General features: G+C 35.3%; 1 protein-coding gene across 1 annotated transcript in view; it reads right to left on the bottom strand.

The window, feature by feature from the left end:
* Positions 1-1,143: 1,143 nt before the first annotated feature.
* The window catches only part of LOC103539490 (contactin-associated protein-like 4), a 204,947-nt gene continuing 186,310 nt past the window's right edge, over positions 1,144-19,780 (bottom strand). The window contains exons 18-24 of the mRNA XM_008506002.2: positions 18,151-18,390; positions 16,439-16,663; positions 14,860-14,993; positions 13,634-13,721; positions 6,500-6,718; positions 6,090-6,161; positions 1,144-1,334 (exon numbers count right to left, since the gene is read on the bottom strand). Of these exons, the coding sequence (XP_008504224.2) occupies positions 1,144-1,334; positions 6,090-6,161; positions 6,500-6,718; positions 13,634-13,721; positions 14,860-14,993; positions 16,439-16,663; positions 18,151-18,390 (1,169 nt within the window). The remainder of the gene's footprint in view (positions 1,335-6,089; positions 6,162-6,499; positions 6,719-13,633; positions 13,722-14,859; positions 14,994-16,438; positions 16,664-18,150; positions 18,391-19,780) is intronic.

The following is a 19,780-nucleotide window of genomic DNA, read 5'->3' as shown; positions in this document are numbered from 1 at the left end:
CTATACTTTTGAAGGGTATAATCAGACCTTATGTCACAGAGGTACATTAGGTACCATTAAGTGTGAAGAACAAAAGTGTTCAAGTAGCAGCCACTGTATGAGTCTCCAGATCCCCTATTTCCACCACCATAATAATCGTAAACAATTCTTATAATTCAGAACAACTTAATCTTGAGGTCTGAAACTCCTCAAGGGCAAGATTTTTCAGGCTAGTATGTCACAGGTAGTGCACAGAACAATACTCATTGACAGAAGGAGCATCACTATACTCCAGGGATCATATTATTTTTATCATCTTTTGGTGTTTTCATTCATGATAATTTAACTATTGTTGATATGTTTCTTGAATTTCCCAGCAAGCTTCTTGCCTCTTTTGATCCCAATATTATTCTAAATGCCTAGAATGCTCATGAGTGTATCAAGTGTTTCACTTGACTGTAAGCGAAAAACTAGTGCAAAAAAGATTTTACAGCATTTCTAAAGATTATACACCCTTCAGTGTTAAGTCCTGTTAGGCATGGGAGAAAAAAAAAAAAAAAAAAAAAAAAGGATAACAATAACATTGGTCACATACCAAGGGAAAGAGATACAGTTTCTTTTGGACACCGAACTCTATAACTCACAAGGAGATGCTGACACCAGCCAACAGCAGTTCAAAAGGCATTTTGAACGAAGTAAGAGGGATCACTATACTGCAACACAAAGAATTTCTTTAGTAACACAAGTCTTAGAATCCAACTTTCACCTTGAACAAAATTCTAGAATCAAATGCTAAAGAAAAGTATGGGAATAAATTCATAACAATTTTCCTATTCAAAAATCATATTCAGTATGTACGTTAAACTTTAGCTGTAGAAGGTCACATCAGACTGGTCGGAAACTACCAACAATGAAATTGGTTACAATATCTAATTCACTGTTACATGAAATGCATTTAAGTATAATGGTAAAGGAATGCATGTAATTAAAGAGGCCCCCTATAGCAACCACTGAGACTGAACATGTGGAGTATAGTAAGTGTCAAACCCATTGCATTTATTTCAGAGTACTAGAGCTTTTTCTGTCCATTGAGAGCCCCTGGCTTAGCAAGAAAGTCAGACCATCGCATTATTATATTAAATTAAACTAAATCATGAATGCCAATCAGAAGTATTCCTTTTGATTTTCACTGGTTGTGTTTTGCATGCTGAGCTCACTTTTCAGTGCAGATTCAGTGCTTTCCTCATTTTCTGATCCTTTTGTCTCATTTTTTGAGTATACGCCCTTTTTCTTATAAATACGTATGCCTATAGCAGTGATGCAAAGCAGGATGAATATTACAACTGCTATCACACCTAGAAGAAGAAAAGAGACAAAAAATCAGGAGAAAAAAAGATAGTAACTTGTGGGACAGAATAAGACAAAGAAGGAATGGCTTTATCACATAATGCAGGAAGTTGCAAGAAATCCCCTCAGATCTGAAACAGCACTGCAGAATAAGCTTGATGGTGATGGTTTTGAATTTTTGCACACTACTAATACAGAAAATAAACTCCAGAGAATACTATAGTTTTTGAAACTTTTGAATGGAAAACCAGTTCTGAAGGTTCTGAATTAAAAGTTCAGTAAATGAAGAAAATTTATAAAAGAAAATGTAAAACAGTTCATCACATTCACTCCAGTGGACATTGGTCAATGTTTATAGCCACCCATCTTCAGAGCAAATGAGACAGAAATTATAATGTTTATTCTGCTCATGAAAGTAAATCCCAGCTCTGTTTCACTGCTGGTGGTACATCATAATGGAATGAAAATTTTCATTATCTATTTAGGTTCAGTGTAAACATAAGAAAAAGATTTTTCATTGTGAGGGTGAAAAAACATTGGAACATGCTGCCCAGGGAGGTTGTGGAAAACCCATCTGGATGTGTTCCACTAGGTTATCCTGCTCTGAGAGGGGACTGGACTCAATGATCTCCTCAAGGTCCTTCCAACCCCTAACACTCTGTGATTTCTGTGATATTAGCTAGGACTCACATGACTGTAACAGCATATTTGTAAATAATCGATACTTGTTTGATACTAAAAAAATACAAAAATCAAGGCTCATTTTATGTTCACAGTAAAATAAGTGAAATCACAGTGAAATCACAGTTTGACTCCTCTTTCCTTCAGGCTTGTAGCTCTTCTTCGGATAACCTACGTATGGTTTTGCTTTTTATGGCTACATGACCTTGGGTTGAAAAGTAAACAAAGTTCCCCACCTGCACTATGTAGTTCTATCTGATCATGTAGAACATAAAGGGGCAGGAGCATAAGAATTCTGTAGGGGATCAGGAGGTACCATATCTGTCACATACCTAATACATGCAAGATTAAATTGAATGACCACTAAATTTTGAAGATGATTATTAAAGATTTATTGATTTATTTATTGAACTGTTACCAGGGCATGCTGCTTCTAGTGCAGCAGATTAGGAACAGTAGGGAAAGAGATATTTCCCACACAGATATACCTGACCTTACAGAGATGCAATTTTTCTGTCTCTTCACATAATGGTCTGAGGCCCTTAAATACATGAGGCTGAGCAGGAGAAAAATTTGAGGAGAAATGAAACATAAGGGAAGCAGAAAATGCCTGTTAAAGAGGCAGAAATTAAGACTGGGCTGAAGGGAGGAAAAAAGCACTAAGCAGCCTGGGAAACACTTGTAATGCAGGGGATCAGCTGCACTAAATGAAGGCACAATCTACTGTATAACTTGACCACTAATGAAAGAAAAAGAAAAATACATAGTACCTTAGTATTGTAAATAAAACCAGACTATCCAAAATTCAACATTTTTTATTTTTTTTTTCCTCTGCTATGAGTATCCCTAATTAATGGTAGGAATGTAAATATCTTTGTGTGGTATATCCTTCTCCAGAATAGCAAATCTGATCAAATCCAGTTCTTATTTAGATTAACTAGAAAATATATTCCTTTGTTTCAGTCACAGTACAATCCCACTGCAAGGGCTTATATATAAACCTGCCTTTTCTGAGGTAGAAGAATTAGTTTAATTCTCAGTTTTTACATTTAGGGGTATTTTTATTAAACTTATAGTGAATGTTGTACAGCTTGCTTTATTCTGACTTTGAAACAAATTAAGTTAAGCAGTAGAAAAATTGTGAGTGCATACTCTCTAAGGTTTCTAATAACAATAAATTTCTGCAGTTATTATTACCTTGAAAAGACTGTAACTATTATACCTTGAAGTTCAAAACCAACTTAGCTGTTAGTACTCTTAAACATTTCCACCCACTCTCAATTACCCACTATATAAAATAATCTTTATATAGAGATACTTATGTAAAATAATACTTAACTTTTAAAACAGCAAATTAATTTTTTACAAAGTTACACATGTGGAAGAAATCAGAAACCAAATATATAAGATCTGACATCACTGAATTCAGTAGTAAAATCCTCAAAGTTTTGTGCACAAAAATATATATATACAGATACAAATATCACTGTACAAGCAAGGAAGCTTCTCATTATACTTTCTTTCTCATTATTATGTTAAAGGTCATAACGTTCAGGGACCATTATCTAAATCACAGAAACACAGGTCATTACAGATTCTTTTCTTGACTTCACCTTCCAGACCTAATGCATTTATCCTCAGTCAGAAGCCTTGGCAGCTTTATTCTGCTGAATCATAGAAAGAGAATAATGTAGAATGGAGGGGACTTTTATTGGAATGGACTTTCAAGGTCATCCTGTCCAATCACCCTGCAGGAGTAGGCATGTCTTCAACCAGATCAGCTTGTTCCTCAGAGCCCTGTCCTACCTGACCTTAAGTGTTTCCAGGGATGGGGCATCTGCTGCCTCTCTGGGCACCTGCTCTAGTGTTTCACCACCCTCAAAGTAAAAAAAAAATTCTTTATATCTAGCCCTAATCTACTTACTTCCAGTTTAAAGTCATTACCCTTTGATCTATTGAAAAAGGCCCTGCTGAAAAAAAAAAAAAAAAAAAAAGTCTCTATATTTCTTATGAGACCCCTTCAAGTTCTGAAAGGCTACGAGAAAACCTACCCAGGGACTCCTGGAGGCTGGAAAAGAAGCTTAACATGAGTCATCAATGTGCACTTGCAGCCCAGAAAACCAATGGTTTACTGGGATGCATCAAAAGAAGTGTGGCCAGCCAGTTGAAGAAAGTTACTCTCCCGTTCTGCTCTTGCGACACCTCACCTGGAGCACTGTGCCCAGAAGGACATAGAATGTGTCCAGAGGAGAGCCATTAAAATTATCAGAGGGCTGAAGCACATCCTTTATGAAGTCAGGCTGAGGAACTTGGGGTTGTACAGCCTGTACCTGGAGGAGGATAAAAAGAAATTTCATAGTGACTTTCCAATACCTGAATGGGCCTACAAAAACCTGGGGTAGGGCTTTCTGCAAGTGTGTGTAGCAAGCGGAGAAAGGGAAAGAGTTTAAAACTTGAGGAGGGGAGATTTAGATTAGACATTAGAAGGAGATTCTTTAATATGAGAGAGGTATAATACTGGAACAGGTTGCCAAGGGAAGCTGTGGATGCCCCCTCCCTGTAAGTGTTCAAGGCCAAGTTGGATTGGTCTTTGAGTGACCTCATCTAGTGATAGGTTTCCCTGTCCATGGCTGAAGACGTTGGATCTAGAAGATCTTCAGTTCCCTTCCAACTCTAGCCATTCTATGATTGTGTGATCCCCCGATCATATTCGTGGCCCACCTCTTGCTCTGCTCTAACAGATCCAGGATTTTCCTGTTCTGAGCCCTTCAGATCTCAACACAATACTCCAAGTTGGGTCTCACAAGAATGGACTTTCTCACAAGGGGACTTTCTGGGCTGCAAGTGCACATTGCCAGCTCCTTCACATCTTTTCATCCACCAGTACCCCTAAGTCATTCTCTACAGGAGAATCATAGTACCGTTTGTCTGCTGGGGATTTTAAATCCTTTAGAAAGCAAACCTGTTCAGAAATTTTAAATTACAGGAATGATCTTGCCCTTACCCTGCCTTCTTTCTGTTGAAGTAACTAATTGAAATTGAAGCAGTTTATTATACTGTGAAAATACAATCCTCATGAGTGAAACTATTTTCCTTCCCTTACTTCCTCCTAAGAAAGTAAGAAATCTTGATGGGATGATTGTCACAAGAGACAATATTTTTTTTTTTTAAATCACATGACCTAATCTAACCAGACAGTTTTTCCAGCAGTTACAGAAGCTGAAATACTCCTAAAGGCCCTAAATCCTGAACTCTCAGGCTCACTTGAATGCTCTTCATTCTTGCTAAAAATACAGAACTTAGAGGTTTCCCCATCACAACAGAGATGAATCATGGCTCAACAACAGTCAGTCAGAAAGACACAGTAACAGAACCTGTATGTCCTGATTATCAGTTCTGTAACTTAAGCACAAGACATCTGTACCTAGCTTTATACCATACTTGTTCTGCTAGGCATAAAAAGTAAAGGGATGACCACTGTATTCACTTTAGGAGCAGCTGTATATGGTTCTTCCTCTATTGGTCTGTTGAAAGTAGCTGTTTCAAAAAAGGTTTGTGGTTGATCACTTACAGTTCTTTGAGATCATAAAAGTGGCCAAAAGGAATAGTAAGAAAATTGAGGAGAAATGTCAAACCAACAGTAATTATTTTTATCATTATTATTTTAACATACATTTTTTAAGCTGATTTTTAAACTGTTACTCAATGCAAGTAGTAGGCTGTCCAAGAATACATTGCTTTCCAAATGGGGAACCAAAATGAAACTTCCTTCAGTTTTCCAAAGGACTGATTTGAGCACTATTAGACCCCATTTTCTCAAAAAAAGAAAAAAAAGGAAAAAAAAAGGTTTACTCAGACCTGTTAAAGAAGTTTGAACTGACAGTGCAGCAAAACAGAATTTTTTCCGATAGTCAAGGAGCAAAGATTGTTCTTTCTTAAAAATATGCTATTTGTCACGATGTAGAAATTGAACAGACATAGACAATTGACACAGAAAACTAACACTGACATTACTTCATCATCAAAAAGACTCAATTATCAGAAAAAAAATGTTCCTGTGGAGTATTTATAGTCCTTATTACCTCCAATAATCGCAGAATCACTTCTGATTGCATTAGCTAAGGGCTCTCCCTCACCTATTGGTCCAGAGTGATCTGCAGGAGAAAAAGGAAAGTGAAAAACTGAAGAAAGGTTTTCAATAAATTCTCACAACTTATTTACAATATGGCAGAGTGGCTGTAATGTGAGTCTGTAAGCATGCCAAGAGGAATAGGGATGCAGGTTATATTTTCAAGAGATAAATAGAAAAATAAAAACATTCAGAGGAGTGAAAGTCTAGAGAAAAGGAACAAGTACATATAAAATTGAACTATTTTTCAAACTACTCCTGAGATGTTAATGCACATGGAAAAAAACCCCATAGTTGTGATCCAAGTCATGAGAAATTCAGATTTTGCTTCTGAGAGTGTAACAAGTGATAGCCATATGCTACCTGCAAATGAATGGGTTGTTTCACTTGATGTTGAGTCAGCTCCAGTTAAAGTGCCACAGTTGGATTCAGTGAAGTGTCCCTTTACAATAACGGGGGCTGAGCTGCTGTGGTACAGTGCAGCCTTCAAAGGAGCAATGTGATTGAACTGCACTGAAGAGAGACATCCAATAAACCCCTGAGAGTTTGCCTTCATGGTCTCCTCATCTACATCACTGTTTTCTGTTAATCAGAAGGAACAGAACATAATTAATCATAGTGCAAATGTACAAAATACAGTGACAGAAGAATAAATTAATAATTAACCTGTGTTCCTCTGAGTATATCTGAGTTACAGCAACACATGTAGATTCATGGAGTTCCTTTCTAGTCTGTCTTTAATGACAAGTCAGATATATTAAATCTGTTTTTTGGGTTTTTGGTGTTTTTTTTTTTTGACAGATGAGAGTTGGTAGTCTGCTGAGGGAAAAGCTTTTAAATTGCAAGTTCCAAAGCAAAAATATTCAAATGTAATTAAAGTATTTAAATTAAAATGCATTTTTTTTAATTCTGCAAAAAGATAAGGATGAAGCATACATTCATGAAAAATACATTTTTCATTAGATTTCTTCTCCTAAGTATGTACACGATTTGATGATAACATGTATCTACTCCATCCCATCATCATAAAGTCTATCAAAACAAAACCTCTGAAGATCTCAGATCCTGGAGAACCATCAAGATATGAGAACCATCAAGATATTTTCTGTGTAATTCTAAAAAAACTAATGGTTATTCCAATTCACTATTCATCTTAAAAGTTACTTAAAAATCACCATTTCCACAGAGGGCAAAAAAAAAAAATAATAAAAATGACACCCCCAACAATTCTTATTCTCTTGAATTTCCTTTCTCAATGGCACCCTGGTGCATTAGAAAAGGAGGTGATTAGTAGGTGAAGAGAGTTTCTCCTCTCCAGCTACTCTGCCCTGGTGATGTGGCATTTGGAATATTCCAGATCTGGGGCTTGCAGTTCTAAAAGGAACAGGAACTTCTTGAAAGAGTCCAGCACAGAGTGACCAAGATGACGAAGGGAGTGGAACATCTCCTGTATGAGGAAAAGGCTGAGCAAGCTGGGGCTCTTCGGCTTGGAGAAGAGGAGAATGAGGGGTTACCTCATTAATGTTTATAAATATGTAAGGGAAGAGTGCGAGGAGGACAGAGTGAAGCTTTTCTCAGGGGTGACTGACAACAGGACAAGGGGCAATGGTTATAAACTGGAGCATAGATGGTTCCGAATTTTTTCACTGTGAGGCTGCCCAGAGAGGTTGTGGAGTTTCCACCCTGGAAGACATTCAAAGCCCACCTGGATGCATTCTAATGTGACTTGCTATATATAACCCTGCTTTGGCAGGGGTGGTTTTTCTAGATGATCTTTCAAGGTCCCTTCAAACCCCTAAATTTCTATGATTCTCTGTACCCAGTCAGACCTCTCTATTTATGCACCAGATAAAGCTCACTAATGCACTGCCTTGGCAATGAAACAGTTTATTAACACTGACAATTCTGATATAAGCAAAAATTCTCTGAAGGTACTGATAAACCAAAGAGGACTTTTAAAGGAAGTAGGTTTTCAAATTTTTTGCAAATAAGATGGCAATTTAATCTCATTCATTTCCACCTCCAACGCATGGTAGAACCCCCGATTGAACGTATTTATCATTAGAATGGCTACAACAAAAATTTTCAATGTACAATACTTGGTACAATTAGGTTAGCAGTGAAAATCAGACTAATACAGTTTGATAAAATGTTGCAGAGGGCACAGAAATATTTTTCTCAACTACTTCCCATTGCAGCAATGATGTATTAAAAGACAGACAGATGTCCGCCAATAGTGTGATGGATTGATTACATAAAAATTTGGATTTTTTTAATTGCTTCTTTTCTCTTTGTTGCATACACTGCTTTTGATGATTGCCTCACCACATTGAAAGATTTATTAGATTTGGATGTCTTAAGAAAGAGACTGATGTGATACAGTAAGAAATAAATGTCCAAAACCCCATCTAATAAAAATTTAAATCTATAATTATAAGTTGAAATGATAATCTCAAGAGTGAAACATTTCTTATTATTTTCTAATTTCTTGTACAAATCATGTGGTAAACATTCTGTGTGTAAATATGAAAGGAAATTAGATATTTAAAATCCTTATAGTTCATCTGACTCAATTTAAATTACTGCTGGGATAAAGTAAAATTTTATTAGATAAAAAAATCTTCCTAGTAAAAACACTATGGTTTAGGGAACACAAACTTTATCAGCTATTCTTAAGTCAAATTTAACTGTCTGTAAGTGAAACACATAAGTTGTTTATGAAATACTGTAATTTATAGTAAACTGCACTTAAGCATCCTTAAGTATCTTTTCAGTAAATAATTTGCTAAGTACTCAATTTTTTTCAGCAAAGACAGACCAAATTACTCCTACGTTGCCTTGCAAAACACAACTTAGTAACCCTCTTTTAGTTCTACTCCAAAGATTTTTTTCTCATTTTAGTAATATTGAAAGTCAGAAGACATATAGCTTCTTGCAGTATATTTTAAGAAAAGAACTGTACAATCACAAGACTGGCTTTGACTTTTCAGCTTTAATGATGTAAAATTTTACATGTTCCTGTACAATATTATTTTTTCTCAAAATTAAACTACATTGGGTGAACTATCATCTGACGGGTGGGACTCAACAAGTATAATACATGGGGTTGCATCAAGCTGGCAGACTGCCACCCGTGGGATTCTCTAGGGCACAATTTATGACCAGTGCTTTTCTAATATTTTTATAGATGATCTGGATGGATGAATCAAGTGTATATTAAATAAGTTTGCCAATGATACTGAATGAGGAGAATCTGTGGTCTTCTTTAAGGCTAGATCAGAGATCTGGATAGACTAGAAGGCTGGTCAATATCTAGCAGTATGAAATTTAACAAAAGGAAGTACTCTATGTCCACTTGCAACCCTACTTATATCTAGAAATTTTGGGATCAGAGGCTTCAGAGTATCACTATGGTGAGAGATCTGGCAGTTAAACTGGTGGTAAATTGACTATGAGTCAACAGTGTGCCCTGGCAGCCAGAAAGGCCAACCATGTCCTGAGGTGCATCAAATACAACATAGCTAGCCAGTTAAGGGAGGGGATTGTCACACTTTACACTGCACTGATGCAACCTGACCTCAAGCACCACGTGAAGTTTTGGGCTTCCTGACATAAGAAGAAAGTCATGTTATTAGAGTGTGTCCGGAGGAGGGCAGTCAAGATGGTAAAAGGTCTTGAGGGTAAGTCGTATGAGGAATAGATGAGGTCACTTAGTTTCTTCAGCTTGGAGAAGAGAACACTGAAGGGTGACCCAAAGGCAGTCTCCAGCTTCCTCAAGGTGGGCAGCAGAGTGGGAGATGATGATACTTCTCTCTAGTGACCAGTGATAGGACACAAGGAAATGGAATGAAGCTGCAACAGAGGAAGTTCCGATTGGACTCTAGGAAGATGAGAGAACCCTGAGAACCCTGAGAGAGTGGTGGTTGCTAGAACTGAATCCTCAGGGATGAGGAGCATCTGGATGACCCTCTTAGCCACATAGTATAGTTTTAGGTAGTTTTGCTAGGAGTCAGTGATCACTATGGGTCCCTTCCAGTTCTCAATACTATATGATTTTATGATTCTACAGATTTACCCAGTATAAAATAGTATTGTTCATTTGATGTTCGCAATTCAATTACCAGTTGGAGGTACTGATAATGTTCTTGGAGTGGACTGCCACAAAGTCTCATATTTGTTCTACAAGACTGTGTAAGTATGAAAATGTTATTACGGCCAGACTTTTTGCATCAAAAGTGGTTTTTACAATAAAAACTAATAATGTCTATACACCAACAGATTTCAGTTGAATCATACATGTTTGGTTGGTGGAGGATTTTTCTGCCCTGTCGTTAATAGGTGACTATATAAAGGCTAGTATGCTGTTACTTTTTCTGTAATATAAGTAAATACATCATTATTTTACTTAGTTTACTTATGATTCAAATTGAAGTGACCAGGAGGAGAGAAATTACTGAGAAATATGTATTTTCAACATAATTTTTCTGATTTTTGTGAAAAAAAGAAAATCCTTTTAAAGCACTCCAAAATGGTCTAGGCCTCTTCCTTAATTTATTGTTTCAGTAGTTTACTGATAAAAAAATGCCAGTAAAGAAAGCAATCTGATTCTGAGGAAGTAATAGATTGTTCTTCCATGGACACTTTTCCTGCTTTTTCAATGGTACAAATCCAGCAAACAAGAGTCACAAGTGGATATTACATATGGAACTGTCATCTGTCGCATTAGTGAGTAGAAAAATTTTAAAACCCCCAAACATTAGAAGTCGAATATTTCACCAACAAAATTTTTTCATCAAACTAAATTATCATCATTAATCACTTAATATTGATTTTTAAAAAATTTTTCTTTAAAACTGGTCTTTAATACTTTTAATACTGGTTTTTAATACTGGTTGGGTTTTTCTGTCGTTTTGTTGTTTTTTGTTGTTTTTGTGTGGGTTGTTTTTTTTTTTTTTTGCAGTTTTTCAAAATATAAATGCAGATCATAAGAAACATGGTGAGAATTTTTTTTGTCCGGATGACAGGTAACAGTTTTAAATTGAAAAAGAATTAATTTATAACACACACAAGGAAGGTATATTGTGGGGTTATTGTTTTGTTTTGTTTTTCTTCGTTTGTTTGCTTAGTTTGTTATTGTGATCATGCTGAGACAGTGGAACAGGTTGCCCTGAGAAGCTGTGGATCTGCTATTAATGAAAATGTTCAAGGCCAGGTTATATGAGGCTTTGAGCAATCTGACCTAGTGAAAGACTTCCCTGCATATGGCACTGGGGACTGGAACTAAATGATCTTTTAAGGTTTCGTTTTCTAAATCTATATTTTATACATTAGCCTATTAAATCAATTATACTTGACACATTCAAATCTCAGTTACCCCCTTGTGAATCTACTGTACTAAACAATTATAGGTCAGAATTAAACCAATCATGCATCCTTGTGAAAATTAAGTCATTTTTTTCTAGATCAGAATACATACAGGAATCTTAGAATAGAAATCTTAGAATAGAATAGAAAACTAATTTCATACACATTTTGTTCTGTTTTGGTTTTTTTTCAAATGTAGACAGAAACTGGTGGAGGCCTGCTACCTCCCACCTAATGGCATGATGGACTATGTCAGATATTGCTCTTCTTGTCAGCAGGAGATTCTTTGTGAAAACTGACAGTTGTAGTGAGATAGGACCAGGTGCCCTGAGTTATTGATGAGTGGGTGTGGGTTCACCTGTGTCTGGCCTCCCTCCTGAGCATGTGCAGGAGCAGGGGGCCAATAAGAGAGCAGCCGACACCCACGGAGAGAGCTCTCACTCTTCAGTAAGGATGGAGAAGCCCACAGCTCGAGGAGCCCCAGGAGCAGGCAAGAAGGGGTAGATCCCGGAGCCCCAGGAACAGCCCTAGGACATCGTCCAGGAATGGGCTAAGCCCCGAGGCCTCAGGATCAGCCCTAGGAGCAAGAAGGGCTCCTTCCCGCTTTAGACAGTACCTTCTACTGTCATAGCCAGAACAGTATTTCTAGGTCTGTTATAATATCAGAAACATTGATTTACCAAAGCTGCTGTTATTCTCAAAGGTACTGTACAAAAAATGGTAAATAGATGGATCCTGAAGGGGCATCTCAGGTACATAGTAATACAGTTTTTGTATACTAAGCCACATACAACTGGATATAGATAAAACATGCCTTCAAACTTCGAGTTTAGGGTAGGTATTATATAAAACATATAAATATTTCATACAAACACAGAAAAGCAACATAAATGGATGTCAAATATAATCTCTACTAAGCTGAGATGAATGCGTTTTTTTCTTTGCCTCATATTACAATTTTCTGAATTAATTTTGTACAAAAACAATTTGTTAACATTTTAGCTCCCTTACAGTGATTTTTAAAAAATGAGCAACCATCACCGTTTTGGAGGCAGTACACTGGCTAAATGCTGAAGCACCAAAGATTTAGAGACGCAGGTAGTTAGTTTCCAAAATCTTGTTTTGAAAAAAGGTTTATAATGTGTATTAAAAATATTTTTTATTAAAAATTAACATATTTGCTTTCATTATTGGTGATAACCTGTGTTCTATATGAACTTCTAAAGTTTAGGATCTATAAAATTAGTTATAAATTTAGCTAATAACCAGCATTTTGGTAAACTTATTTTTTCTACATTTATTGCAAGACTGCTTGAGAAAAGGTGAAAATAATCAGTCTAACAACAAAATGGTAAAAAGGACAGTGCACCCTTAGTTATTGTACATAATAAACTATACTATCCATGTTTTCATATTGTTGTGATAAAAGTGCTTTTAGAGAAAAATACAAAAAGGGACTTTTACTTGATATGGGAATGTAGCATAGATTTAATTTACTTTACTTTTAATTTACTTTAGAGGAAAAAGAAATATCCGTTAAATTTATATCGGCACAACATCTTGCTCTATCATTGGGTTTTCCTGATGTGATGAATATGGAAATAGTTAAGTTCCATTTTGATTATTGCAACACAGAAGAAGACAGCTTCTGGATAATTGTAAACAGACAAATTATTTTTTCATAGCTTAACTTGTAACTAAAAAGTAAGTCCAACAAAGTTTTTACTCATATTAATTAGTCCCTAACTGCTTAGGTGAAAATCTACTCACAGAAATTTTTCCAAATGCCATACATGATTAATAGTATTCAACAGACCTTGTGTATGATTTCCTAGTGATTTATATTTTCCTGAGTGTAAAAAAAATGTTGGTGTTTCATAATGCTTGATTACAAAATAAGAGAGAGAAGTGTGAAATTATTTTAATGTAATGCACTTGATAATTTTTCAGATAATACTTACCCATTGTTATATTTTTATTTCAAGAAGATTGAAATTTCTACCTTGATTGCAACTCACAGTCTAATTTAATCCAAGACAACACTGTCTTTCAATGAGATTAGAGTTACTACTTTTTTTGTTCTGTGATGATATTTTGATTTATATTTTAAAAATCCTGTGATGTTCTACTTACCAAAAATCTTGCCAAGTGTAAGAGACTTTATTGCATTGAATTCAGTGCCTGAAGTCAGAATAAACTTCATTCTTTCATTCTGGTTAACCTGCAGAATGGTGTAGTGAAGAACAAAGTAGAATATTTAAGAGGATATCAATGAACATTTGGAAAAAACAGATAAAATCATGGTTGAAAATAAAAGTAGATGAGGGAAGCACTTTTTAGTTATAGCTTAAAGACTAATCAAGAAATAGATGATTGCTCATTATAGATGTGATAGTTCTTAAGCATCACACTTCATAAGCTTTTATTTATCTTACTGATATGTCAGATTACTTCTTTTTGATCTATAAAGATGAATAAAAATGATAAATATTAAAAAACATGGAAAATTTTCTTTTCATTAAAAAATGCACTCAACATTTAGTTCACAAAGATCAAATATTCTACTGTAAATGTTCTTCCCCCAGACTAACTATAGAACTACTTGCCTTCAAGTTAGGTACCAACATATAATTAAGCAAACTCCCCTCTAGTCTCCAAACACTAACATTACATCAATTTTAAAATTTATTTTAACTTTAAAAATTAGAACATCTTACTTTAAAAATTATTACATCTTTATATGTTATTATCTACTACCAGTAAATTAAACTTTCCTAATTTATAATGGAATTTCTGCAAAAGCTTCTTTTCTTAATAGTCACATTTCTTTGATGTAAAAGAGCCAAATAAGAGTAGGCAAGTAAGCTTACAGTATTATCTTAATACTGTACTTGTTGTACTACTTGTTTTGTAGTTTCATGCCTAATTTGACCAAAAAAAAAAAAGAAAAAAAGAAAAAAATGCAAAAACAAAACAAAAAGAAAAACAAAAAAGAAACAAAACAAAAACCAAACAAAAAACCTCAACAACAGACCTTAAATAAATTACAGCAGTCATAAACATTTCAAAATTTTTGAACATTCTCACATAAGACAACCAATTGAAATTCCATACAAAATGGTGAGGAAATACTGACCTGTTGAAACATACAATCTGACTACCAAGGAGATCATCTAACATAGATTTCCACTGTGCATTATGTGTGTGATAACTTTGGCTTTACTTCAGAAATATTAAAGCTAAGTTGATTTGTGGTAAACGTCTTGTTTTATCTATTTACCGCAGGTTGGCATGGATCTTCTACTTTTTTTTTTTTTTTTTTTTTTTGATAACCTGCTTTTGATGTCTAACTGAATTACCTCTACAAAGAGCATTTCCTCCTCTCTGTTAATTTTCATGTGTTGCAGTTGTCCATCAGCCATGTTCTTAGTATTGATGCCAAAGACATCAGGATCTTCATGACTATCTAGCTTGTACCTGATCTGTAAACTTCCTGAAGGGATAAATAGAGCAAAAGGTATAGTACAATACATACACAATGGACAGTATACATCATATACAATGTTTGAGTGTCTCAGACCTGTAAACTTTTGACCAGGTGTCAGTTCTGTAGGATGCAGTCAGTGATTTTTTAGCTCAATTTCTATTTCTAATTTTCTAACTCCCGGCACACTGACTTTATGCAAATAATCACACAAAGATGCTTTCAGAGAACACAAAGGCTCTCTGGTTTCCTTGTCAGAGATTGCTGCCAGCTGTAGAGGGACTACCACTTCCTCTTTTAACATTCTTTGAAAAGTAAGGCCCAGGCCAGATCCAGGTCACTCATGAGTAAAACATGTTCCTTGTCACATAATGGGAAGGATACTACATTATTCTACATCCCAACCTGTATCCCAGAAGGCACAGGGCCTTATTTAACCACAGAATTACTGTGACTGTGCATGTGTAGTTTCATAGGTAATGAGTAAGCAACTCATTACATCAGTTGAATAAAATCCCATTTGATTAATAATGCACTTTTAAAAAGTAGTTTATTTCATTATCTATCAGGAAGATGGCAATTAAAATGTATCAAGAGTAGATGACAGCTGAATTACATTTTGAATCTCATTTCACATAAATCACAGAAATCACACAATGTTAGGGGCTGGAAGGGACCTCTAGAGATCATTGACTCCAACCCCCCCTGCCAGAACAGGACCACCTAGTTTAGGTCACACAGGAATGCATCCAGGTGAGTTTTGAATATCTCCAGAGACGGAGACTCCGCCTGTTCCAGTGTTTTGTCAACCTCACAGTGGAAAAGATTTTTCTTATGTTTACACAGAACTTCTTATGCTCTAACTTATTACCCCTTGTCCTACCATTAGATATCCCTCAGAACAGCCAGGATCCATTCTCCTGACACTCACCCTTTTCACATTGGTAAATGTTAATGAGGTCACCCCTCAGTGTCCTCCAAGCTGAAGAGACCAGAGCTTCCTCAGCCTTTCCTCATAAGGGAGATTTTCTACTCCCTTAGTCATCATTCTGGCTCTGTGCTGGACTCTCCTAAGCAGTTACCTGTCTTTCTTGAACTCAGGGGCCCAAAACTGGACATAAATTTTTAAAATTTTTTCAAAAACTTTTAATTTCACACGTTTAAAAAGATATTTTTGAAGTCTTGTACAGCATTTCCAAAGGACTTTCAGAAATAAGTATTTTAACCACCATAATTAAAAACAGACAAACAAATAAATAATAATAAAAGTTAAAATTACAAAAAAATAAGCTTTCCATGTGGAAAGCGTTGCTTGGTGCATCTGAAAATAAATAGGCTATTCAGAGCAACATGAGGACAATATTGTTTGTGGTTCACATATGACAACCAGGGTGAATCTGAGTTAGCAACTATGACATTCCCACTGTTTCCAGAGAGCCTCTCTGAACACTCACCATTTCTAATGAGAATGATTGAGAGATATTCCTTGTAGAAGGAGCTAACGTAAAGCAGTAAGCTTGGTGTCTGTGTTGTTCGGAATGCAAATGTAATTGCTTCGCTGCTCAATGTCATGTCAGCATAGAAAGAAGAAGCATGAGAGCTGGAATTTTTAGCTAAGGTGTAGTATTCTTGAAAATTGTATGTCACAGAAGTGCCAGTCCCAAAATAGGCAGAGACCTCTGAAATGAAAAAGAATTTGATGTTTAAATATCATGGAAAACAAGAATAAAGATTTTTCTGCTGCCACAAGACAAAATAAAATGTATTTTTTAATTTTTTATAAAGATGAAAAAGAAATAGAAGTGGAACTAGTATTTAGAACTAGAGGAAAAAAAAAAAAAGACCAAACCTGGGCACAGACATGTGTCTTAAATATCTGTTACATCTGAAGCACTGCTGCTTTTTGTGTAGTGTTGAACATGCTTTCAAGTTTTTTCCTGTTTTTCATATCTTTAAGACCCATATATCCCATTCTGCAAGATATATAGCCCAGTATCTACTGCTCCTACAAAAAAGGGTGCACCAGTTTGAATCCTAACAGACAGATTAAACCTGACCACACCTGAAACACATTTGTGGAAAAAGAGGATGAGTAGAAGAAAGAAAAAGAGAACAGAAACTGGATTATGGTGTTTGTTATGAATGAATCACTAATAAAGGGATTCTGTATCTCTGTGATTTCTCATGGAAATTGTCTGCTACAGTTACCTCCACATTTCAGAAAAAATTCTGGAAATCCCTGTAATTTGGCTCAGTCTCTTTGACAGCAGGTGATTGAAAGTTATTACTGTAGACCAGACTCCACTTTCAAAAAGAGAAACTACTTCACCCCTGCAGAACAATTATCATGGTGTGTGACCATTTGTCTCTTCTGCTACATTTTGAGGAGGGGAAATAAAGTAGCATTCCACACTCAATATTATTAGCTGCAGAGCAATGGATATGGAAGGACTTCATAACAGTCCTTTAATCTTGCAGTGGCAGTGGTAGCTGGACAGATACTGTAGCCACTTATTTAGAGGCACATAGATTTACAACATTTAAGACATTGGGTACTTTCCAGAATGCATTTAATACATGGAGGAATTAATTTTTATCAGATAAGAATTATATACATTTTATGAAAGTTCTAGATATAATTCAAACTTGACAACCTGTGATTATAGGCCAGTATGACACCATCACCAAAGAACTCCTTTAGGATGACTGAAAACATGGATTCAGTCTTGTTTCAAATGATCTTATTTTTTTATAGCAGAAAGAAGTTTAAGGGTCCTGTGTTAAATTATTTATTTTTCAAATTTAATCTTAGTTTTAAGATTAGGATGAAATAAGAAATTTAAAAGTTTACAATAAAACTGCTGTTCTTAGCTTTATTCTAATATTAAAGAATCACAGGAGTTGTGTAAAAATACAGGAAAAATGCTGGTTCTTTCAGTCACTGAAGTTTCTTCTTCAAACAGTATAACATTAAATGCATCTTTGGAAGACAAGTGTTTACCAAACTTACCTTTACTAAACAGATTCAGCTGAATGTTTCTCTACATTAATTAAAACAGAATTATTTTGCAAGTATTTACATATATCTTTAAAGAGCTGTAAAGATTTTGTTCTTGAATATATTGTCCTGCATTTAATAATTTCTAAATCTAAAAGATATGCTTGCCTTTCTTACAGAATGGACCAACATAGGCAGAGAAAGTGCAGTCACAGGAGAATCCATTGTACTTCTCTTTACATTTTCCACCATTGTGACACAGGTTACCATAGCTGCTACAATGTCCAGGACAGCCTGGTTCAACTCCTGGTGTTATTTTTGCTCTTTCTTCCAGGTCAAGGGCCATTCCATTCAATTTTAATGAACGAATGCATCCCAAAAATCCTTTTTGCCTGGATGCTGTCCCACCTGAAATAAATTCATATGAATTTTTTAAAATTTAGAAGAACTGATGTGTCAAAATCTCTTTTGGGTTTACAACCCCTGAAAATCTACTCAAACTTCCAAGGTATAAACCCATGTATGTGAAAATATTTACAAATAGCTTTAAAACCATATCTCATTTCTTTTTTGTCAAATAATCCAAGTTAACCCTCTAAGATTTTAATGGAAAACAGATATTTTGCACAGAAAGATACCATGATATGATTTTCCTTTTCTTTTTAAAGAGAGAGAGAGAGAAGAGAGGACGAGAAGAAAGAGGAGAAAAGAAGAGATACAGTGAGGGAAAAAAGAGAAAAGAAAAAAAAAAAAAAGGAAAGGTACAGCCATATATATATATAAGATTACTACCTATAATTCTTATGTATTTCCACTTAACTTTTGGTTACAGGTTTCAATAGATGTGATGATCTCTTGTTGTTTTATGGGAAATCTTATCTTGACATAGCTGCTGCTATTTACAGACATAATGGCATAATATCACCTAAAAATATGAAGATTTTTATATTGTTTCTGCTAAAATGAGCATTTTGATAGCAACTTTAGGCTTCAGTACTTCTGTCTTTTTAAGAAAACCAGAGTATATGCATCTAAGAAATAATGGGTGTTTTAGCCTGAAGAGATCAAAGTATTATGCTAATGAATGACTGATGGGTGACTAGGGCAGATTCTAGGCAAATGAGATGACATTTAATTAGCATGCACCCTCTAATGTCATTCTCTGCACACTGTGTGTTTCCTTTTTCTCTAGATACTTTCACAGACTTGGGCAGAATACCCCGAGTCTCTACCTGTGAACTGTCAGTGGAAGTACTTGAACAGTTAGTTTCATTACTCCCTTCATTGAAGAAAATTGTATTTAACTGAAGGAGGAAAATAGCTGACAAAGAATTGTGAAAAAGAAAATGCTGCATTTTCAAGAGACTTTTACCTCATTACAAAAATAAACTATACACCATACTGATCCACACAATAGTATGTGACTTGTTGCAGAAAAAGATTACCCAGAAAAACTTACTTCAGTAGGAACAAACACATGCAAATTGCATTCAGGAAACACATGACACAAATGATTGAAACAAACCATTGTGATTTGTCATATCACACTTCAGAAACACTGTTTTGACTGAATAAAATTAAACAAATGTCATTTTTATCAGTTCTGCTCCAAATTATTTCCAAGTAACTGTAAAAAATCCTAGGGGACTTCAGGGCACATGATGCTATAGTGAATGTTACTTCATTTTACTCCCCGGATATCCAAGACTTTTCAGAGAGGAAAAAACTCACAACACCAGAAACAAAACAACAGAATCAGTTTTGCTAATACAATTATTCATTTGAATATTATATAAAG

Source organism: Calypte anna, chromosome Z, assembly GCF_003957555.1.
Source record: "Calypte anna isolate BGI_N300 chromosome Z, bCalAnn1_v1.p, whole genome shotgun sequence".
In the NCBI taxonomy this organism is placed as follows: domain Eukaryota; kingdom Metazoa; phylum Chordata; class Aves; order Apodiformes; family Trochilidae; genus Calypte; species Calypte anna.
This window is presented reverse-complemented; position numbering and strand designations above follow the sequence as displayed.